At 40.2% G+C, this 17,372-nt stretch overlaps 1 protein-coding gene across 8 annotated transcripts in view; it reads left to right on the forward strand.

Moving 5' to 3' along the window:
- The window catches only part of ARID1B (AT-rich interaction domain 1B), a 510,581-nt gene that overhangs the window by 437,029 nt on the left and 56,180 nt on the right, over positions 1-17,372 (forward strand). For 5 of the 8 annotated variants that reach the window (XM_037820312.1, XM_037820294.1, XM_037820340.1 and 2 more), the window contains 2 exons: positions 15,180-15,507; positions 17,209-17,337. In XM_037820312.1, coding sequence (XP_037676240.1) covers positions 15,180-15,507; positions 17,209-17,337 — 457 coding nt within the window. The remainder of the gene's footprint in view (positions 1-15,179; positions 15,508-17,208; positions 17,338-17,372) is intronic. The other 3 variants (XM_037820322.1, XM_037820347.1, XM_037820357.1) reach the window with 1 other exon arrangement.

Here is a 17,372-nt window from a genome sequence, read left to right on the forward strand (position 1 = left end):
TATTCTGGAGTTGCGTACTGAGTTATTGGTGGTCCTCCCGAAAGAATGATAGTGACTTGAATGGAATCTAGCTCCTGCTTCCTCTCCCTGGTGTTTGACTATAACTCCTACTGGGTTGAAATCTGAATTCATTTGATCACCAATTTTCCAAAGCTGGTGTGCCAAGATGAACCCACTTGAAAACTGTGGCTCTCAGACTTGGCTGACAGACCCGTCCAGCTGAGGTGGGCTGGCCCAGCATCTGCTGCCTTCATTGTGGTTAATGCTGGATCCATCTGTTTTCTGTCAAAGCTATTGCCAACAAATTACTAATCTATTAGAGAAACAGGGTAATAAGATTGCCCTTCTCATTCCTGGATTTTCCTCTCATATTTTGCTTGGCTTACATATTTGAGTTCTGTCTATTTGGGGGAGAAAGATAAGCTATTGAGTCGGTAAAGGAAAGGGGGGGCATTAACCATTCCTCCCCTTATCCACACATTTTGAAAAGATGATAGGGAAAATATAATACCGTTGCTGCTGCTGCTGCTGCTGCTGCTAGCAGCTCTCATTTACTAGGAACTCTATGCCTGGCACTGCACTGGTCACTTTAAATAAACACATTCTCCATTATTCTCACTTTAAAGATGGCAAAACTGATGCTTATTAGGTTAAATACCTTGTTCTAGGCCATGCTGCCCAGAAGTGTCAAAACCAGTTTTCAGACCCAGGTTCTAAACTAAAGCCTGTGCTTTGTATCCATTGCTGCCTCTGAAGCCATTTTAAGCCTTTAGAAACCATTTTTATCCAGGCATGTTAGTTTAATGAGAAAAATCTTTATAGTTTCAAGGAGAAGAAAGGGGGATTTTGTATTTCTTCTTTCAAGTAGGGGCCTCTATAATTAGAACTTACTTGACTGCTTTTGAGTGCCAATACATGGAATCAGCCCAACTGATGGAAGAAAACTGGATTGAGAGCCCAGTATTAAACGTGCCTTTCTGCACACCTGTGCATGCATGCATGCATGTGTGGGTGTGCACGGCCGTTGTGCTCTAATGCATGCTCCACCCAGTTACAGGGTGCTTCCTGCCTAAGACCAACACCAGCTGCTGCAGTTAGCAAAGCTGTTGAGACACAGCTCTTCTCTCTTTATTATATAAAACAAGTAAGAAAGACTTAAGTAGAATACTGGGTAACTAACCATCTCAGTTTTTTCGTTTGTGTTCCTTAAAATACAGCTTCTGACTGCGAGATAAACCCAGAGCACAAGAACACACCAGCAGCAAGCTCCTCTGACTGGAAGCAGAGTGCAGTGAAAATAGGGACTTCCTTCTCTCTGAGAGCTGCATTTCAGGCATAGTCTGCAATAACCATGCCTAAATGCTTGCTTTCTAAAAGAAGAGTAAATTGGTATTTCTTTTCCTTCGAAAGCAAAGGGCACATATGTTTTCACTGAAAAAGCTTCTTACCAAATGAGTCACTTATCAAGTACTGTGGGAGGGTGGAAACTAGCCACAGAGTAATAACGTGAATATGTGAATTAATTACATGTGCATCCAAACTAGAATGAGTATATTTATTTAATAAAAGAAAGAGCAGAAAAGGAGCATTGTATTCCACTGATCTTATCAGAGAATCTTAAAGGGAGGAGAAATGAGGACGGCAAGGGGAGTAGGAGATGTCTTTATTCCTGCTCAAGGAGAAAAGTTCTGATGCCAGGTTCTTTAAAGAAGCTTGGAAAAGAGGAAGGACTGGGCAGCCTTTGCCACCCCTCTGGTCCCTCCCACCAGGGGAGGTGTAAGGTCCCCTTCCCACTGAGACAGTGTGGTCAGAAAACAGAGCAACTTATGTGGTGCCCGTGGTATGGGAGATTCAGAAGCAACTTAAGAACTTTTTTGTGACCTTTTTTATTGTGAAATATGGTGTATATACAGAAAAGTGATAAATTTCAAAGTACGAGCTAACAAGTAGTTATAGAACAAATTTTAAAGAATGTTATGTGTTAACTATTCTATCATTTCAGTTCTTTCCAGCTGTTCTAAGACCCTGGTGACTGAAAAAAAAATTATATAAAGGTTCAATATTCATAATCCTTTGTTAAATCCTACCTTATCAGTTGCTACTCCTCCCTCTTGTTTGATGACTATTTCAGTCTTCAGGGGTCTCTGGGCAGTGCCCAACCTAACTTGTTCATATTGAAAAGAGGTGTTGATATTATGGGGAAGGGGGACGCATCTGGTTATGTTCTTGGAGAGGCTGTTGCCTCTGGGATTTGGTACTTATCTGGCATAGGAACTCTCTGGAGGATTTAAATTTCTGAGAAATAGAGTAGAACTTTTATAGAGTCTCTGATAGGGATCCAGGTATTCTTTAGTATTTTCAGGACTACTATTGATTTGGGCTTGGCATACTGTGGGCATTTGGAATATCTAGCTGAAGCTTGCATAAGAGTAACCTCCAAGATAGTCTCTTGACCCTGTTTGATATCTCTTAACCACTGAAACCTTATTTTACCTTTCTTTTCCCCCTTTTGGTCAAGAGGGAATTCTCGATCCCTCAATGCCAGGGCCAGGCTCATTCCTGGGAGTCATGTCCCATGTCATCAGAGAGACTCATTCCCCTGAGAGTCATGTCCCATGTAGAGGATAGAGTAAGGAATTTATTTGCAGAATTAGGCTTAGAGAGAGAAAGGCCACATCTGAGCAACAAAAGAGGTCCTCTGGAAGTGACTCTTAGGCATAACATAATTATAGAAAGGCTTAGCCTCCCCTTTACAGCCATAAGTTCATAAAAACAAGCCTCAACATTGAGGTCCTGACATTAAATAGGGGGTTCCTAATTTCACATAGCATATATTCAGTCCAAAATAAACAATCAGTGTCTCACACCATCTTCACTTAGTTGTACAATCATCACTCTCAATTTTAAACAATTCTCATAACCCAAAATACCCAAGGCTGTTATCACCCCCTAATTTTTTATCCCTAGTATTGGTGTGGTACTAATAAGGTATTCCTATTAAATATAGTCCATAATATGCAATAGCTAGTTTTTCCCATATACCACTCTGTGGTTAACTCTCTGTACCAGTGTCATGCCTTAGAAGTACATTATGTAACTACTTATTTATATTTGTAGTGGTAATCTGTGGGATCCATGCCTTTAAACAACCCCTTTCAATCATGTCTGCCTTCAGTAAGGCACTGATGCTTATAATCCTGTTAACAAACCATCGTCACCCTTGTCCATACTCCTAAGTTCAACTTCTTTAACAGGTCTGTTCATGTTAGATTATCGTTCTCCCTTCTATAGCTTCTATCTATCTCTAGGTCCCCTATATTCTACATTTTAAGAAACTGATTTTACATTATTCAGGGAGTTCATATTAGTGATAACATACAATATCTCTCCTTTTGTGTCTAATGTATTTCACTCAGCATTATGTCCTCAAGGTTCATCCATAAGGACATGTTTCATGACCTCATTCCTTCTTACTGCTGCCTAGTATTCCATCGTATGTATATACCAGATTTTGTTTATCCACTCATCTGTTGAAGGACACTTGGATTGTTTCCCTCTTTTGGCATTTGTGAATAATGCCACTATGAACATCAGTGTGCAAATGTGTGTTCATGTCACTGCTTTCAGATCTTCTGGGTGTATGCTGAGTAGTGGAACTGCCAGATAATAGAGTAACTTGATACTTAGTTTTCTGAGGAACCTCCTATTCCACAGCAGCAATGAATAAGAGTGCCAGTATCACCACATCCTCTCCAGCAATTGTAGTTTCCTTTTTGTTTAGTGGTAGTCATTCTTATTGGTGTGAGATATATCTCATTGTGGTTTTGATTTGCATTTCCCTAATGGCTAGTGAAGATGAACAATTTTTAATATATTTTTTAGCCATTTCAATTTCCTCCTTGGAAAAATGTCTTCTCATATCTTTTGCCCACTTTATAATTGGGCTGTTTGTATTATTGTCATTGAGTTGTAGGATTACTTTATATATACTGGACATCAATCTCTTTCTGATATATGATTTCCAAGTATTTTCTTCTATTGAGTTGGCTGCCTCTTCACCTTTTTGACAAAGTCCTGTGAGGCACAGAAACTTTTGATTTTGAAGAGTTTTTATTTATCTGTTTTTTCTTTCGTTGCTTGTGCTTTGGGTGTAAGGTCTAAGAAGCGACCTACTATTAACTAGGTCTTGAAAGTGTTTCCCTACATTATCTTCCGAGAGTTTTATTGTACTGTCTCTTATATTGAGGTCTTTGATCCACTTTGAGTTAATTTTTGTATAGGGTGTGAGGTAGGGGTCCTCTTTCATTCTTTTTGGTATGGATATCTAGTTCTCCCAGCCCCATTTGTTGAAGAGACTATTCTGTCCCAGATCTATGGATTTGGGGGCCTTGTCGAAAATCAGTTAACCATAGATCTGGGGATCTGTTTCTGAACTCTGTGTGATTCCATTGATCAATATGTCTATCTTTGTGCAAGTAACATGCTGTTTTGACTACTGTTGCTTTATAGTAGATTTTTAAGTCTGGAAATGTGAGTCCTCCCACTTTGTTCTTCTTTTTTAGAATGTTTTTAGTAAGTAAAGTTCCCTTTCTCTTCCGAATAAATTTGATAACTAGCTTTTCCAAATCTGCAAAGTAGGTTATTGGAATTGCATTGAATCTTTAGATCAGTTTGGGTAGAACTGACATCTTAATAATGTTTACCCTTCCTGTCTATGAACAAGGAATATCTTTCCACCTCTTTAGGTCATCATTGATTTCTTTGAGTAACGTTTTGTAATTTTCTATGTAGAGATCTTTTACATCCTTAATTAAGTTTATTCTTAGATACTTGATTCTTTTAGTTGCTATTTTGAATAGAATTTTTTTTCTTGATTGTCTCTTCAGTTAGGTTATTATAGTGTATAGGAATTGCTGACTTTTGCACATTAATCTAGTATCATGCCACTATATCGAATTTGTTTTTTGGCTCAAGGAGCTTTGTCATCAATTTCTCAGGATTTTCCAAATATAGGATCATATAATCTGCAAAAAATCAGTTTTACTTCTTCCTTTTGAATTTCCATGTCTTTTATTTATTTTTCTTGCCTCATTGCTCTGGCTAGAACTTCTAACACAATGTTTAATAATAGTGGTGAGAGTGAGCACCTTGTCTCATTCCCAATCTTAGGGGTAAGACTTTTCAGTCTCTCATCATTGAGTACTATGCTGGGTGTGGGTTTTTCATATATGCCCTTTAAAATATTGAGGGAGTTTCCTTGAATTCCTGTCTTTTGAAGTCAATGCTGAATTTTGTCAAATGCTTTTTCAGCATCTACTGAGATGATCATTTGAGTTTTCCCTTTTGATTTGTTAATGTGTTGTATTATATTGGTTGATTTTCTTATGTTGAACCACCTTTGCATACCTGGAATGAACCTCATTTGGTCATGGTGTATAATTCTTTTGCGGTGCCTTTGGTTTCAATTTGCAAGTATTTTGTTGAGAAATTTTGCATCTATTTTCATAAGGGAGATTGGCCTGTTGTTTCTTTTCTTGTATTATCTTTATCTGGTTTTGGTATTGGAGTGACGTTAGCTTCATAAATGAGTTAGGTAGTGTTCCTTTTTCTTCAATTTTTTAAAATATTTTGAGGAGGAATGATGTCGGTTCATTTTGAAATGTTTGGTAAAATTCCCCTGTGAAGCCATCTGGTCCTGGACTTTTTTTTCTAGGAAATTTTTTGATGACTGATTGGATCTCTTTACTTGTGATGCATTTATTAAGATCTGCTGTTTCTTCATGGGTCTCTCTAGGTTGTTCATGTGTTTCCAGGAGATTGTCCATTTCCTCTAAGTTGTCTGTTTTGTTGGCATGCAGTTGTTAGTAGAATCTTCTTATGATTTTAAAAATTTCTTCAGGATATGTAGTAATTACCCCACTCTCATTTCTGATTCTGTTTATTTGGGTCTTCTCTCTTTCTGAGTTTGTCTAGCTAAGGGTCTGTAAATCTTGCTCACCTTCTCAAAGAACCAACTTTTGGTTTTATTCATTCTCTTTAGTGTTTTTTGTTGTTGTTGTCCTCCATTTCATTTATTTCTGCTTTATTCTTAGTTATTTCTTCTACTTATTTTAGGATTCATTGCTGATCATTCTCTAGCTTCTTCAGTGGTTTAGTTAGGTCTTTGATTTTAGCTCGCTCTTGCTTTTTTGATGTATGCATTTAGAGCTATAAATTCCCTCTCAGCACCACCTTCGCCGCATCCCATGGGTTTTTTAAATCCAATTTTACCGAGATATATTTACATACCATACAGTCATCCAAAATGTACAATCAGTTACTCACAGTACCATCATATAGTTGTGCATTCATCACCCCAATCTATTTTTTGAACATTTTCCTTGTATCGGAAAAAGTAAAAATGAGAATAAAAAATAAAAATAAAAACACCCAAATCATTCCCCACACCCTATTTTTTCATTTCATTTTTTGTCCCCATTGTTCTACTCATCCATCCTTACACTGGGTAAAGGGAATGTGAGCCACAAGGCTTTCACAATCATGTTGTCACCCCTTGTAAGCTATCCAGTCGTCTTGAAGAGTCAAGGCTACTGGGTTGCAGTTTGATAGTTTCAGGTATTTACTTCTAACTGTTCCAATGCATTAAAACCTAAAAAGGGTTATCTATGTAGTGCATAAGGATACCCACCAGAGTGACCTCTTGACTCCATTTGGAATCTCTCAGCCACTGAAACTTTATTTTGTTTCATTTCACATCCCCCTTTTGGTCAAGAAGATGTTCTCAATCCTATGATGTCAGGTCCAGGTTAATCCCTGGGAGTCGTATCCCGTGTTGCCAGGGAGACTTACACCCCTGGGAGTCAGAGCCCACGTAGGGGGTAATCCCATAGGTTTTGCTATATTGTGTTTTCGTTTTGATTCATCTCTAGATATTTAGCAATTTCTCTTGTAGTTTCTTCTTTGACCCACTTATTATTTATGAGTGTGTTGTTTAACCTCTGTATATTTTTTAAAGTTCTGGTTCTTTTGTGGTTATTGATTTGCAGCTGCATTCCATTGTGGTCAGAGAATGTGCTTTGAATAATTTCAGTCTTTTTTAATTTGTTGAGACTTTCTGTGCCCCAGCATATAATCTATCCTAGAGAACATTCCATAAGCACTAGAGAAGTAGATGTATCCTGCTAATTTGGGTAACAGCAATCTGTATATGGCTGTTAAATTCAATTCATTTATTATGTTGTTTAGGTTCCTAGTTTCCTTATTGGTCCACTGTCCGGTTGTTCTATCTATAGAAGAAAGTTGTGTATTGAAGTCTTCCACTATTATTGTAGAGACGTCTGTTGCTCCCTTCAATTTTGCCAATGTTTGTCTCATGCACTTTGGAGCTCCTTTATTGGGTGCATAAACATTTATGATTGTCATTTATTTTTGGTAAATTGTCCCTTTTATTAGTATATAGTGTCCTTATTTGTCTCTTATGACATCTTTGGATTTAAAGTCTATTTTTTCTGAGATTAGTATAGCTACCCCTCCTTTCTTTTGGCTGCAGCTTGCATGGAATATTTTTTTCCATCCTTTCACTTTCCATCTCTTTGTGTCGCTGGGTCTAAGATAAGTCTCTTGTAAACAGCATATCAATGGATTATGCTTTTTAATCCATTTTGCCAATCTGTATCTTAATTGGGGAGTTTAATCCTTTCACATTCAATGTTATTATTGTAAAGGCAGTTCTTGAACTAACCATCTTATCCTTTTGTTTTTATTTGTGAGATCAGTTTTTTCCATCTCTCTCTTTTTTTCCTTCACATTACCCTTACTAACACTCTTCAGTTCTGTGCCCTTCTCCAAACCTCTCCTTTCTTTTCTCTTTTGATCTGGTAGAACTCCCTTTATTATTTCTTGCAAGGCAGGTCTTTTGTTAGCAAATGCTCTCAGCATTTGTTTGTCTGTGAAAATTTAAAATTTTCCCTCAGTTTTGAAGGAGAACTTTGCTGGATAAAGAATTCTTGGCTGGCAATTTTTCTCCTTCACAGAATCTTAAATATGTCATACCACTGCCTCCTAACCTCCATGGTGCTCAGTGGGTCATCAGTACTTAGTTTTATGTGATTTCCCTTGTATATGGTGAATCACTTCTGTCTTGCTGCTTTCAGAACTTTCTCCTTCTCTTCAGCATTTGTCAGTATATTTCTTAGAGTGGGTCTGTTTGGGTTTATTCTATTTGGAGTTTGTTAGGCTTTTTGTTATGCATATTTATGTCTTTTGTAAGTGTTTGGAAGTTCCAACTATTTCCTCGAGTACTTTTCCTAGCCCCTTAGTCTTCTCCGTCTGGGACACCAGTGATTCTTCTTAATTTTTTTAATTCATTTTATTGAGATATATTCACATACCATGCAGTCATACAAAACAAAGCGTACATTCACTTGTTTACAGTACCATTATATAGTTGTGCATTCATCACCAAAATTAATTTTTGACATTTTCATTACCACACACACAAAAATAATATGAATAAAAATTAAAGTGAAAAAGAGCAATTAAAGTAAAAAAGAAACACTGGGTGCCTTGTTTTGTTTTGTTTTTTCCTTCCCTCATTTTTCTACTCATCCATCCATAAACTAGACAAAGGGGAGTGTGGTCCATAGGGCTTTCCCAATCACATTGTCACCCCTCATAAGCTACTTTTTTATGCAATCGTCTTCAGCATTCACCAGTGATTCTTATATTTGTGCACTTCATGTTGTCCATCATTTCCCTGAGGTCCATTTCAAATTTTTCCATTTTTTTCACCATTTGTTCTTTTGTACATTTGCATTCAATTGCTTTTTCCTCTAGTTCACTTAGTTTTTCTTCTGCCTCTTCAGATGTGCTATTTTGTGTTTCTAGTATATTTTAAATTTGATCTACAGTCTCTTTTATTTCCATAAGATCCACTATTTTCTATTCATTCTTTCAAATTCTTCTTTATGCTCTTCTAGAGCCTTCTTTTGTAATTCATTTTTTATTTTGAAATGTAACGTATACAGAACAGTGATGATTTTCAGAGTACAACTGAACAAGTAGAGAGCAAATTTCAAAGAATGTTATGTTTTACAGTTCCACTTCAGTTATTTCCTTATTGTGATAACAGTCAAAGTACAGTTTAATGAGAGATTATATAGGTAATTTCAAAGAATGTTATGGGTTACAGTTCCACGGTTTCAGTTATTTCCTTTTTGTGAAATATAAGATATATATAGAAAGGTGATAGCTTTCAAAGTACAATTTAATGAGTAGCTTTAGAGCAAATTTCAAAGAATGTTATGGTTTATACTTCCATTTCAGTTATTTCCTTCTAGCCATTCTAATACCCTGGCATCTAAAAAAATATATATGTATTCATATATTTATATAAAGATTTAATATTTGTAATCATTTGTTAAATCCTATCTTGTCTGTTGCAACCCTTCCTTTCGTTTAATTGCTTTCTCGATCTTCGGGTGTGTCTAGGCAGTGACCACCCTAACCTGTTCATATTTAAAAGGGTTATCATTATGGCAAAGGGGGCTGCATCTGACTGATGTTTTTAAAGAGGCTTTTCCCCCTGGGTTTTAGGACTTGTCCAGCATTGGAACACTCTGGTAGATTTAAGTTCTGAAAAATAAACTTAGTGTGTGAAACTTTCATAGAGTCTCAAATATGGACCTAGGTGTTTTGGGACTACTGTTGGTTGGGCATGGCATACTGTGGCCACTGGGGATATGTAGCTGAAGCTTACATTAGAGTAACCTCCAGGATAGTCTCTCAACCCTATTTGAATTCTCTTAGCCACTGTAACCTTATTTTGTTACCTTTCCCCCTTTTTGGTCAAGTAGGCATTTTCAGTCCCTCGATGCCAGAGCCAGGCTCGTTCCTGGGAGTCATGTCCCACGTCACCAGGGAGACTTACTCCCCTGGGAGTCATGGTCCATGTAAGGGGATGTTAATGAATTTATTTGTGAATTGGGCTTAGAGAGAGAAAGGCCACATCTGAGCTACAAAAGGGGTTCTCTGGACATACCTTTTAGGCATTATTATAGGAAGGCTTAGCCTCCCTTTTACAGCGGTAACTTTCACAAGAGCAAGCCTCAAGATCGAGGGCTTGATTTATTAAGTAAGGGGTTCCTATTTTTACATAGCCTATATTCTGTCCAACTTAAACAAATCAGTAGCTCACAATCTCTGCACTTAGTTGTAGTCATCATCACTCTCAGTTTAATCAATTATCGTAACCGCAGACATCCCTTATTATTCAACCCTAGTATTAGTTTAGTACTTGTAAAGTATTCCTATATAATATAGTCTATGTTCTAGTTTGCTAATGCTGCCAGAGTGCAAAACACCAGAGATGGATCAACTTTTATAAAAGGGGGTTTATTTGGTTACACTGTTACAGTCTTAAGGCCATAAAGTGTCTAAGGTAACACATCAGCAATCAGGTACCTTCACTGGAAGATGTTCAATGGCATCCAGAAAACCTCTGTTAGCTGGGAAGGCATGTGGCTGGCGTCTGCTCCAGAGTTCTGGTTTCAAAATGGCTTTCTCCCAGAACGTTCCTCTCTAGGCTGCAGTTCCTCAAAAATGGCACTCTTAGTTGCACTTGGGATATTTGTCCTCTCTCAGCTTCTCCAGGGCAAGAGTCTGCTTTCAGTGGCTATCTTCACACTGTCTCTCAGCTGCAGCTACTCTCTCAGCTCCTGTGCATTCTTCAAAGTGTCCCTCTTGGCTGTAGCTCCTCTTCAGAATGTCACTCACCGCTGCACTGAGTTCCTTCTGTTTGTCAGCTCATTTATACAGCTCCAGTGATCAAGGCCCACCCTGAATGGGTGGGGCCACGCCTCCATGGAAATATCTCATCAGAGTTATCACCTACAGTTGGGTGGGGCGCATTTCCATGCAAACAACCTAATCCAAACATTCCAACTTAATCCCTACTAATATGTCTGCCCCACAAGATTGCATCAAAGAAAATGTTTTTTTCTGGTGGACATAATACATTCAAACACAGTGTATAATATAAAATGGATAGTTTTTCTATATACCATTCTGTTAACTCTTTGTACCAATGTCATACTTAAAAAGTGTATCATGCCAGCATCTATATTATTCTAGAGTCTTCCTGATGTCCTTTATGTCTTTAGCCAACCCACTGAAGTTGTTTTGGAGATTTGTATTAATTGCTTGATTAATTGCTCCAAGTCCTTTGTCTCCTCCTCCTTTTTAATTTGTTTGATTGGCTTGTCCATATCTTATTGGACCTTCACATGCTTTGTGATTTTCTGTTGACTTCAGGGCCTTTGCTTATCTTGATAAGGTTTTCAGGGAAATGCAGGATTACTTGGTATTTATATAAAATTTAGCAGGATCACAGCTTGCTGGAGCACACTTTCCCTGTCTTCCCAGTAGATGGCGTTCTTGAGCCACATCTTCCCCTCAATCCCACTTTTTCCTGACTGCCGATGTGCACTGGGTGGGGACCAAGCCAGTTGGAAATCCCATCTGTGCAGAAGTTCTCCATTTGCACTGGTGTCTGCCAGCCCTTGGGCTGGATGGTGGACCCCGTGCAGTTTGGCAGAGAGTCCACTTAAGGGCACAGTGGTTCTGGTGATTCCCAGGCCTCTGAATGGACTACCTTCAGGTTTTGGGGCTGCAAGTCTCACCCTTGCCGAACCTCAGTCAGCTCAAAGGTGCCCTGCCTCCTAGTTGGCCCCCAAGGTCCCTGCCCACCATGCGTCCATGAGCCTCGGGTCGGGGAGGGGCTCCTGGTGCTTCCATGTGGCACCCTGACTGGTCCCATCCTCTCACCCATGGACACCGCAGGCTTCTGTTGACGAAGAGTAAATGCACCAAGTTTTCTCTGTGCAGTCAGCACAGGTCCTCTGGTTCCCAAGTTTCCTCCCAGGAGCTCCTGGCCACCGGGCTGACAAGGGTTATCTCGCCAGCTAATTGCTGAGATTGTGTTCAGGAGTGGAGACCTGCTCCCTCCCCTGCTTGGCCAGCCAGCTTGCAACTGCCAGCACTAGTGGTGGTCCCAGTTGAATAAATTCACCCCATCCCTTCAGGTGTAATTTCTCTGTATTGTAGAGGTCCTTCTCTGGCTGCTCAGACCCTGGAACCACTGTCTTGGTTGTTTTCTGCCTTTTCTTATTTATTCCATGGGGGATAATTTGCTCTGTCTCTCCTATTCTGCCATCTTTCCTAAAGTCTCCATGTAGTGTTTAGTTTATTTCAGGAAAGAATGAATAAATTTATAGTGTAGTTATTCCTCAGTTTATTTGCTTTATCTGGCAACTACGCAACAAGCCTGAAATCACAGATCTTTTGCCGAGGGAATGAGCTCAAAGGGTTATGACAGATGTGGGGTGTCCTCAAGAACTTTTTAAAAAGAACTTCGAAGCTGACAAACAGTGAATGGTTTACCTTTTACTTCTAAACAGTTTAAATTTGATCACTTCTGCAACTCCTGACTATGCAAAGGTGATCTGCCTTCACATAAAGGTGGCTCCCTTTTCCATTGCTTTCTTGTATTCCGTTTTGAATTCCTCTTTATTTTCCAGTTTTTAGGTTTGCCAGTGCCTCATATGGTAATCCCTGTAAGCCTTTCCTTAGCCTTCTGAATAGTATTCAGGGTAAAAGAAGCTGCCATTATAGTCGTTTATTCGCTTGTCTGAAGATTGGCCTGTATCGGGACAGCAGACTGTGGCCTGACATGCCGCCTGTTTTTGTGAATAAAGTTTTATGGGGACACAGCCTTTGTCATTTACATATTGTCTGTGGCTGCTTTGGGTGTACAATGACAGAACGGAGTAGTTGTGACAAGACTGGCCCACGAAGCCTAAAATATTTATCATCTAGCCCTTTGCAGAAAAAGTGTGATGACCCATGGTCTATATGTACAATGACTTTTGTATAACTTGTAATTAATAATACTGATTTCTTGAACAATTACAAATGGATAATTCACATGATGCAGAATAAACACTCAGTAAATATTGAAAAATCTATTTGGATTCCTTGCAAATTTGTAGGTGATCCGGCTTTTTATGTGTGAACCTGTACAATTGCGATGATATAATTAGATAGGGTGGTTTTTCTTAAGCGTTTGAGGGGCAGCATGGCAGAGTGGCCCTGTACCTGAATTCTGAACCGCATGATCACAGACAGCCTGGCTCGAATCTCGGCTCCCTCCCTTATTAGTTCTGTGTCATAGGGCAAGTTACTTAGCATCCCTGTGCCACAGGCTCTCTGTCTTTTAAATGAGGATTGTAATAAAGTGCCTCTCTTTTAATAAAGTGGATGTGAGGATTAAATGTGTTAATACAAAGAACTTGGAACTGAGCCTAGCACATAGTAAATATTACTTAAGTATTTGCTTTTATTGTTTTTATTAATCCAATTCCATTTCTGCTGGAAACCCTTTAGAAGCTCCTCCTTTCCTTTAGAATAAATCCCACACTTGTAAGCCTGTACCCGGGCCCTGTCAGATCTGGCCCCTTCCCTCTGCCCCGCCCCCCTCCTGCCCCCCAGCCTCACGAAGCCATCAGGACCGTCTTGAGTCCACGTGCTCGGCGCTCCGTGAGTGCCTTTCCCCTCTCTGCCTTCCTCGCCACCCAGCCATGAAACCGCTCCCATTTGTAGGCCCGTGTTTGAAATACTGTACATGTATCATATCTTTAAGCCTCACAACAACTCTTCAAGTAGATAATATTAGAGAAGACTGTCTGTTTTACAGGCAGTGGAATGAAACAAATAAAGATTAAAGCAGCTTACAGTCAGGAAATGCAGAGTCGTCGTTCACCTTGCGGTCTCCAGATCCAAAAGCCTGCCCACGCGGACTCCGAGGTGTCAGCTCAGGAAGTGCTTAGTCAGGGAAACTACTGAACTCCCCCACCCCTACCCTCAGTCAGAACGGCTCTTCTTTCTCTCTTCACACTGTATTGTCTTTTTGTTTTTGTATTTTTTCTTGCCTCTACCTCTGCTTCTCCATACTGTGCAAATACCCACAGACACACACACACACACACACACACACAGAGTGTGAGCCTCTTGGACACGGGTTGGATTGGATTGAACTTCTGTCCCCTATGCCAGAACAGTTCCTGGCATATGGTAAGTGTGCAGCTACATTAGATGAATGGGACTGTTCTTCCAGAGGGTAGTAAGGACAGTGATTGAGAAGCACTCATTTATAGTCTACAAGCACTTATCTTTTTATGTGTATTTTATTTCAACAGTCACTTATTGGAAGACAGCATATCCAATTGGTTAAATACGTGGGTTCCAGAGTCAGTTTTCTTGAGCTTGAATCCTATCTTAAGAGCTTGATTTTTCTCCTCTGAAAATGGAGTCATGGTGCTATCTGTAGCTCAGACATTTGTTGGAAGAAATGAATGAAGTCATTGCGGTTGATGATGTCAAGCCCAGTGCCTGGGGTGCAGTATCATTCAACAGTTGTTACCTGAAGTCGTGATGATTGTTCGAGTGGAATGGCATCATATATTGTTGATTTACCTGAATTTAATTTACATCCGTGTAGCTGAGATAAACGATGTGGGCAGGGAGAGAACACACGACTCTGAGCAGTTCAGGACATTACGGTAACACGTGGGTAGAGGTGGAGGCGGGGTTGTGGCTGCTCCCCTGGCAGGGGCCCTACGACTCGGCTGCAGGCACGGACCCCCGCTTTACCTGGAGCTCAGGCTAAGTGCCAGGCTGTTCCCAGTGCTGGAGAAAAACTGGCTGTGTTGGACGGGAGCCGGGTTTCCACTTGACTCCGTCCTAGGGGCTTGTGAAGGATGATTTTGGCTTTATGTGAATTTTGCCTTTGCGTGTTGTTCTTCTGAACTCCTGATCACAGCTGTTGAGCACAGTGGTAATGTGGTGGTGCACTCTTGGAGTGCTTCTCACCCAAAGCCTGGGAGCTGAATTTATTATTTTGGTTAAAATTTAAGAATGTAAGGTTTTGTTTGATACTTAAGGTCCTTTAGGATGATAGCATATTTTGAAACCACCAGCCTACCAATGCCAGCAGGGTAGTAATAAGGATAATGGCTAAGATTTTGTGTTGATCCCATTGTTGGACTTAAAGTATATCCAGTGAATGTTTTCACAAGCTTAAAGACTAAATAAAAGGCTTTAATTTGTGTTTGCTTTTTGTTTAGGTAACTACTCCAGACCCCCAACGTATAGTGGGGTGCCCAGTGCGAGCTACAGCGGCCCAGGGCCCGGCATGGCTGTCAATGCCAACAGCCAGATGCATGGACAAGGGCCCAGCCAGCCATGCGGTGCTATGCCCCTGGGACGGATGCCATCGGCGGGGATGCAGAGCAGACCATTTCCTGGAAATATGAGCAGCATGACCCCCAGTTCTCCTGGCATGTCTCAGCAGGGAGGGCCAGGAATGGGGCCTCCAATGCCCACTGTGAACCGTAAGGCACAGGAGGCAGCTGCAGCCGTGATGCAGGCTGCTGCAAACTCAGCACAAAGCAGGTATGCCTTCAGGGAGAGCGCCAGGGCCGGGATTCTGGGTTTTCACACACAGACACGAACTGAACGCATAGCCACAGAATCTCCCTAGCCTGCAGAGGAGTAGGGGAAGGTGATTTTGCTTGGCAGTTTGTTTTGTGTTAAAGATATCCTGTAACGAAAAGGTCAGAGAAGTAGATGATAGGAGGCCATGTTTAATGATCAGTGGAGGAAGGAAACCGAGTGGTGGGTGAGGCAGTTGGGGAGGTTATTTGAAATGTCTGTGAACCATCATCTCAACCAGCAACCAGCAAACCAGGCCCAGTGGCACGAGGAAGGGGCATTGTGGTCCCATTTGAAACAATGAGTTTTAAGCAGGACTCAAAACCTAAAAACTTGAAAAAGAACACCCCTCTTTTTTTTTTTTTGCTCCAACCATAAAAATCCTTATAAAATAGAAACATTGTGTGTGCACGTGCGTGCTGTGTGTGTGTGTTTGTCTAAATGTACATGTGCACTGTATATACTTCCTATTCTTATATTTTATTTTTCCAGTTCTACCTCCCCATGTGTCCAAACCAAAATATGATTCATAAAGAAAAGATAATATATTTAGAAAGTTTAAGTTGCTAGTGAAGGCTTTAGCCTCAGTTACTTGTTTTTAATCCTGATTTTTAAAATCCTTGAATTAAGTACTCAACTTGTGTGGAAGCAAGATAATTAATTGAAAGTGTGGGAGGCAAGGTGTATATGTTTTTAAAAAAAGCACAGTGAAAGATATGTACCTTAATGGTATCTTCAGAAGAAAAGGCAGAAGATTCTCATTTCCATCAAAGGGGAAATAAAGCTTGTGTGTATGTGTATGTGTGTGTGTTTGAATGTGTCCCTTTGTTACTTTTCCCCTGAAGCTGCTATTTTGGGAATGTGGGGGTCCCTCCAGTCTACCTGTTTGTTGCAAACGATAATATATTTCCCTTGGGGAATTAAAATAAAATCATTATCTCTCTTATCCACCTGACGAATACTTAAAAGTCCACTGAACCCCAACAGAATGCCTCTAAACCAAATATATGCCATCTTGAGGGAGCATTTTAAGAAACCTGTGCTAAGACTGGTTTGGCTGGTCCAGTTGAAGTTCTAATTTAGATTTAAATTAATTATCCATTGTTGCAACTCACTAAACACAAGTTATTCCTTTTGTTAAGTTGAAAGTATGTGATTGCATTTGACATGAAGCCATTGCAAGTGATCAAGGGGAAGATAGCCATAGAAATCCCTGCCCCTCTGTACGCTCCCTTTCTGAATTAGTTTATATAAATTACTGTATAAATACACATTCCTGCGTGTTCATTTTCTATTTCTAATCGGTAGACCATTCTAAAGCCTTGTGTTCCCACTCTGCCCATTTTAGCTCTCCATGATTTTAGTGAGGACTTTATATTTTACTTTTGACTTGTACCATAATCAAAGCTGTAGTTCAAAACTGTAAACTGAGGTTAGATCTGAGACTCTTCCTTTTCTCTCTCCTTTGACCTGCCCCACCCTTTTTTTTTATTTTTATTTTTTAGGGACTCTTACCCAGTCCCACCTTTAGGCAGCTGCATGATACAGATATTATGCCTATAGCCACCCACACCCACGTGTGGGAATGTTATAGTGGACAGGGGGACTCACACTTGTGCTACAGAACAAATCCAAAGAAGTTGTTCTTCTGTTCTGCTTTAGGCCACCATACATTAGGTCGCCTGCTTATCCCAGCCAGTCTGGGGCTGGCGGACGCCCCATGTTTTCTTCCCAGCACCCCAACTATGGCAGCTCTCAGGCCGCCGTGATGCACCAGCCTGACCAGTACGGGTAGGTAGTGACACACGCTGGACTTGCGGTGGGAC

The sequence above is a fragment of the Choloepus didactylus genome, chromosome 2, assembly GCF_015220235.1.
Source record: "Choloepus didactylus isolate mChoDid1 chromosome 2, mChoDid1.pri, whole genome shotgun sequence".
NCBI classification, from domain to species: domain Eukaryota; kingdom Metazoa; phylum Chordata; class Mammalia; order Pilosa; family Megalonychidae; genus Choloepus; species Choloepus didactylus.